Here is a 6,980-nt window from a genome sequence, read left to right on the forward strand (position 1 = left end):
AGAGACCACAATTCTTCAAAATTCACACTAGAGTTTGTTTTAATACTTTATAAGTATTATAGGCTACATATACTTTGAGAAGAAAATATCATTTCTAAATTGTGTTACTCAGAGGAAAAAAAAAATGATTTCCATTATGTTCTGATCCAAATCCTTGCTTCAGACATCTGCTATAGGTCCCACTGCTGGACACTGAGTTTGAAAAGAACATGAGCTATGTCTTTGTTACCTGTGAAAAAATCCTGATAGTTTTGACATTTCAGAATATATCAAGCTGAAATGTACACTCCTTATTATGAAACTGTTAAGCCTCTAGAATTTCTTTAGGGAATACCTTGCAAAAGGGACTTGTTCTGCTATTTGTTTGATGCTTATTAGATGGCTCAGAGGAATTACATTTGCAAAGAACTTTTGAAATTTATAGGAAGAACTATACTGCTGAGGTATTTTTAGGAAAAAAATTGATTAATACTCAATTCAACAATTACTAACAATCTCCCACAGGTCCTAATTATGTTGGCTCTGAAAGAAATGCTTGACATATCCAACACAATATAGATCTGCAAGGAGCTATGAAACAGCTAGAGGATCACTGAAGAACATTTATGATCTGAGGGGAAAACTGAGAGTAACTAAGAGCCATTAAGAACAATGACAGGTCCCTAACTGGAGCTGTCAATGCTGCATGGGGCTGTCCAGGAAAACATCAAAAAGATTGGAAACTAAAATTGTAACTGCACATAGTAAAATAGAGACATGAACTATACACACTTTGATATTTCTGATATTTTTGAAACTTTGAAAATTATATGAAGTATTAGTCTGACAAATGTTAAGACTTCAAAATACACCTTGTTGAAAACCGTCATCACAGGATGCTAGGAGATGTATCCACGTTCGCTTTGTTTTTAAGTGCAGTCCAAGCTAAGAAAATGACCTGATGCTTTGTACTCTGGCTGTTGCCTTTTTTTCCCTAGACATTTGGAACTGTGCTAGAGATACTGTGCCATTAGGAACAAGTGACTCCGAGGCTGATATGAAAACAACAAAGTCTAGTTGTGAGGGGTCCCGAGTGGGACACAAGGCAAAACCGTCTTCAGTCACAGTTCCAAGCAAGAGACAGAAGCAGGTAACAGTGTGGAGAGGGACTTTATTATGGTTAGGGAGGAAACAGACAGGCTATCTTGAGATTTTAAAAACATAATCAGCCATTAAAGAGTTTCCACTACTGGTGAAGAAAGGAGTGTCATTGTTACCAAGTGCACTGTCACAATAAATCTAGTGAGACTTTCCTATCTCTGCACCACTAATTCCCTCTTTTTTAAAAATTATGACCTGTAGAAAGTAAAATATATAGCAAAAGAAACCATTTGCAAATCCAAAAGACCGAGAATCGATTGAGACTGAACATTTATTTTATGGAAGAATCCTCATCAAAACCCAGCAGTGCTCAAAAAATGTACATACACATTAATGCCCTGTGAGAGTTTGTTGGCCAGTTTGTCTTCATTGTAGTTCTAAGGTCCATTTGATGTTTTCTCAGCCAGGACTCAGTGGTGATCTTGACATGCCTTAGAGGCAGCAGTGCCTAAGCCCTCTGCCCATTAGCCAGCTCTTCTGCTCACCTGGCCCCCATTCTTCTGCATCCAACCAGCTGAGAGATCTCCCTTCAGATGTTTTCACCACCCCCTCAAATTCAATACTTTCAAAACTTAAGCTCAAAGTTTTTCTCCATTTATCTCCAATTCATGGAATTCTCATTGCTCTAAACTCCCTGCTGAGACTCATAATCCTTTATCGCCTAAAGCTAACATATTGCCAGAGCCTATAAAAGTCTTTGTCCCTTATCACTGCCCTGGTTATCGGTCACCTCTTAATAAGTCTTGCTCAACTGTCTGACTCAGACTGCACTCTCTGGCCAATTTATGATTTTAGATGTACTGTTTTGTCCCCTGACGGAAGTTCTGATGCTTTACACGTCATCATGTCCAGTCTCTTTCCTATTTGCTTGACTTTTGGGCTCCCCATGATCAAGCCCCATTCATTCTGTTCCCTCTCCACCTACCCCTCTATTATCCTCCCACCCCCACATTACTCCTAACAGTTCTTTTAGTTGGGTAGCTTAGACCCATGTGTCATGCTCCCACACCCCCTCCTCCAGACCCAAACACCACTATGCATGTGAAAACACTTTGTAAATTGAACTGCATCCCACAAACGTTGCTTTTGTGCATTCTGCAAAGCCTGGTAACAACTACCTAGTTAAGCCTTCTCTGACCAATGGCACCACAATTTAGCCATTGATTTATAGGGTTCTAAGGTGAAAATACATATTCCTCCTGACCCCAGCTATTTTAATTGAGAATTATATCTATTTTTATCTCAAGACCTGATTTGGACACTAAACTAGCACTTAATTCATAAGCCTGTGTTGATATGTGATTGTTTTTATATTCAGTGATGGTATCTTAATTGCAGTGCCTCACTTTAGATGGTTGTATAGACAGATGATATTGGAAAATCAGTGATGGATAATCCATCACTGGGCTTTAAATCTCCAGGTCAAAAAAAGAGCAGCCTTTGTTTTCAGGGCCTCTGCCACATAATGGAATTGTACTGGACACTCCAAAGTATTTTTTATGGGTGCAAATACTTCATTCAAGGAGTTGACAGATGTTAGTGGGAAGGAAATTGTATCAGGATCTGGCTTTCTTCGATTGTTTTGTTTCTTTTTACTTTGAATTTGCGTGACTGCCAACACACCAGCATCCTTTCCTTGGCCAGTACAAATTTTAGCTCCAATAAGAATAGCTGAGAATAGCTAGCCTACTTGTATGTCCGGATAAAATGAGAATATTAACAAGTTACAACTTCACAGAGAAAATGAAAGAAAAACTGGAAAGATGGATAAAAAGACATTTAAAAATTTACCACGTGCTACACAGCAAAAGAAACGACAGAGTGGAAAGGCAACCTATGGAATGGGCGAAAGTATTTGCAAACGATGTATCTCATAAGGGCTTAATATCCAGATTATATAAGGAACTCTTATACTCAATAGCAAAACAAACAAAACAAACAAATAACCTGATTTAAAAATGGTAAACAGACTTGAAATTTTTCCGAAGAAAACACGCAAATGACTGACAGGTATATAAAAAGATACCCAATATCACTACCAACAGGGATATGCAGATCAAAACCACAATGAGATATCACCTCACACTTGTTATGATGGCTATTAACAAAACAATAAGATAATTGGTGAGGATGTGGAGAAATTGGAATTCCTTGTATACTGTTGGTGGGAACGTAAAACGGTGTAGCCACTATGGCAAACAATATGGAGGTCCCTCAAAAAATTAAAAAAATAACTGAAATCAAAATGTTGAAGATATATCTGCACTTCTATGTTCATCACAGCATTTTTCACAATAGCCAAGATATGGAAACAATCTAAATGGCCATTGGTGGATAAAGAAAATGTATATAATAGAATATTACCCAACCTTAAAAAATAAGAAAATTTTGCCATGTGTGACAACAGGGATGACCCTACAGGGACATTATGCTAAGTGAAATAAGCCGGTCACAGGACAAGTACTGCATGATTCTATTTGTGTGAGGTATCTAAGACAGTCAAACTCATAGCAACAGAGAATAGCATGGTGGTTGCCTGGAGGTGAGGGAGAGGCAGGTTGCTGCTTTTTGAGAGGCATAAAGTTTCAGTTGCTGTGCCTTGATATCGTGCCTCTAGTTAACAATACTGTATAGTGCACTTAAAATTTTGCTAAGAGGGTAGATTTCACGGTAAGTGTTCTTACTACGATAATAAGAAAGAAGTTACCACATGTGGTTTTCAACGGACTTTGTTGCACGTCTTCTAAATTGTAAATCGTTTTTATTTTGAGTCATTTGGCAGTGAGGGAAGGGATGTCATAATCTTTTTATGTCCTTGGAAGGCCTCTCCAGTGGGGTTGTCATAGTTAGCAAATATAAAATATAGGATGTTGTACAGTAGTTAGGACATACTTATACTAAAAATATGTTTGCTGTTATCTGAAATTCAAATTTAACTGGGTGTCCGGTCTGGCAGCCTTACTCTAAAGGCCTGAGTCAGCCTTCCTGAGAGAGGTTGAGGACCAGCATGAGACCCAGCATGAAGGTGAGAGCCGGGTATCTGACCTGAGTCCAGGCTCTTTACCCTCACGGGAAGACATCTAAGGTTGCTCTTCTCTGTGCTCTGTGAAAGGCCAAAGCGGGAGAGAAGCACATGTTCCCTTGGGGAGATCTTTTAAGAGAGACCTTGTGAATAGGTAAAACCATGAAAGGCCCAAACTCCGTTTTGCTCAAAGTGGGCAGGGCAGTAGGAAGGAGGGAGAGAGGTACACAAAATTTGTGGCAACTCTAGTCTGCTCTGTCCTAGTTTGGATCTCTTTCTGACCCAACATGGTGGACCAAGGTCTAGAATGTCTGAGTTGTCATCTCTCTCTATAGATGGTTTCCATAGAGACATTAACAGAAAGGCCCCCCACGGTACTGTGGGTGGGGGTGGGGGGATTGGCCCTTGTGTATTTTCCCTGCTGAGATGCAAACGCCCTTTTCTTAACCCAGCTTCTGAAGTGGCTGCTTTTAGACTACAGGGGTCTGTATCTCTTAAATTGCCAGGTATTGCAGAACAATCAGCTCTTGCACTATTGGCTGCTACCTTTTTCTTAATGTTGTCATGCGGAAATTTAATTGGGAAGGAATTACAAATTTCAGAGACATCAGCCAGGAGATGCAGATCACCACGAGGATTCAGAAACATGAGCAAGGCACAGAAGAGGGACAGGGACCAAGACCACACCTACCTTCCCTATTTATCAAATTAAAATCTCACAAACATAGAAATTGAATCTATCACCTTCCATACTGGAGAAGCAGGTCATTGCTAAGAGAGGTAGAGTCTTCTCTTTAAGTAAGCATTTGAAAACTAAAATTATTTTCTGAAGCATATAGCCACTTTCCCCTCAGCCATGGCCACGGAATGGCACTAAAATACATTAAAGGGGACCAAATCAGACTTCAGAAATCTGGGTTTAAAACCACTTAGTTGATTAAAAGAATATACATGTGGCTTTAAATTTTTCTTTCTTTTGAAATACATACATTCTCCCAGAAAGAGGAGGTGATCAAGGAAAACTATCCCAAGGGGTGAAAATGAAATCGACAATAAAGGAAGAGCTAACTAGTTGTAATGCCTCCCCCACCCCCTCGCCTCTCCCCGCCGTTTTTGTCCTGCAAAATGCTATTAGGTCCTGACAGAACAAGGATATATCTATCTTCTTCCGTTGTCCCCTTGGCCGCTCTGACTCTTTGGAGCCTGTTTAAAGGCTTATGTGGCAAACGGCTGGTGCCCTCTGCTGGAATGTAACTAATAGCACTGCTTGTTTGTTGTAGAAATCAGAGCCTAAAATTTTGGTAAAGAAAGTATTCATTTTCTGCTCTAATTTATTATAGTCTTCAGTGATATTTTCTAACAGCTCAAAATGCAAAACATGAACTACTGTGAAGTAATTAACAATATTTAATGTTAACAAAGATTCATTAGAAAACTAAAAAAGAAAACTAATGAATTTAATTTACATTTTATTTTTAATGTTATTTTATTTATTTATTTTTTGTACATGTAGTTTTAGTTCAACATAAACACAAAATCTCTCTCTGGAAACACTTAACCTGAGTTGGAAATGAAATCTGAACTGGAAAGATTTTAATTCACAAAAACAATTCTCTTGAAAATCAAAGCGAGGATTCCCAGCTGCGGAGTTCCCTTGAAGTTCAGGGCTCGGCCCCAGGACAGGAATGAGGGACAACTCCTTGTAGGTCAAAAGCTCTGCTGAAGTCGTAGGATTGCACCTGCAGGCCCTTACTCAGAGTGAGCTTTCTCAGACACCCCCGGAAGGACCTCTGGCTGCTCAGGCAGTTTTGCTTTACATCAGCTGTTTAGGAAAGAGGGAAAGGCTTGCTTAATTTTGTTACATGACTTGGACAGCACAACAGGAACAAAAATAATCTCGAGTGTTTTCTATATCAAAATTAGAATAATATTCTTCCACAAATGTGGCTTCAGTGATAAGTCAAGGAAACCTTGGAGTATATAATAATTTTAAGACATAGTTGTGACTTAAAAAGTCTTAAAAGAGATATTTATTTTATTATCATTTGTAGCAATTACTTGAAATATCTGAAAATGTATTAATTCTAACCCAAAATCTATATGAGAAGATTAGACACATGTTCATCCCCTAAAATGATTACCCACCCAAAAATGATTTCCTAAGATGATTTGCCTCAGTAAAGTCATCCAATTTACTTTACATCACATCCAATGTTCTGAGTCTTACCTAATAATTAATTTACATATGTAGATTATTTTAACTTTTCTACGAATTCCTAGGAATTTTATATAGCCTTTCTACAATGGTAAAGGATCTGTCACCCAAATCATATATTTTTCTTAATCCTTATTCTATATACACCTGAATTAAGGCTTCCACCAGTGACAGTGCCCCTTAAGAGTGAATAAGCAGAGCAGACGTCCATACATACCAGGATAGCCGCCAACATAGATGGGATTGTTGGTGTCCACCGAGGTGGACTGGGTGTGTGGACTTTCAGCAAGAACAGCATTCCCATCGACAATCAGAACCACACGGTGTTTGCTTTTGTTAGCTTGTAGTGTGTGCCATTTTCCATCGCAGAGAGTATTGGTAGCTTTGGGCTCATATGTGGCTGTTATCCTACCAGCACCATTGTTAACATGAAACAAGAGCTAAACAAACAACAAACACAAGCAAATATCTTGGTGAAGTTTTTCATATTTAAGGAACACAGTCCATTTATATAATTTGCTTGGAGTGGATAAAATTCTGTACAGCAAAAGAAACCATCAACAAGGTTTGCAAGCAACGCCTCCGATAAGGGCCTAATATCCA

At 38.8% G+C, this 6,980-nt stretch overlaps 1 protein-coding gene across 1 annotated transcript in view; it reads right to left on the minus strand.

Annotated features, from left to right (window-relative positions):
• Positions 1-5,618: 5,618 nt before the first annotated feature.
• The window catches only part of LAMA1 (laminin subunit alpha 1), a 145,463-nt gene continuing 144,101 nt past the window's right edge, over positions 5,619-6,980 (minus strand). Inside the window, exons 62-63 of the mRNA XM_015595706.2 lie at positions 6,595-6,817; positions 5,619-5,984 (exon numbers count right to left, since the gene is read on the minus strand). Coding sequence (XP_015451192.1) covers positions 5,824-5,984; positions 6,595-6,817 — 384 coding nt within the window. The 3' untranslated portion in view covers positions 5,619-5,823. The remainder of the gene's footprint in view (positions 5,985-6,594; positions 6,818-6,980) is intronic.

The sequence above is a fragment of the Pteropus alecto genome, unplaced genomic scaffold (assembly GCF_000325575.1).
Source record: "Pteropus alecto unplaced genomic scaffold, ASM32557v1 scaffold146, whole genome shotgun sequence".
Taxonomy (NCBI): Eukaryota; Metazoa; Chordata; class Mammalia; order Chiroptera; family Pteropodidae; genus Pteropus; species Pteropus alecto.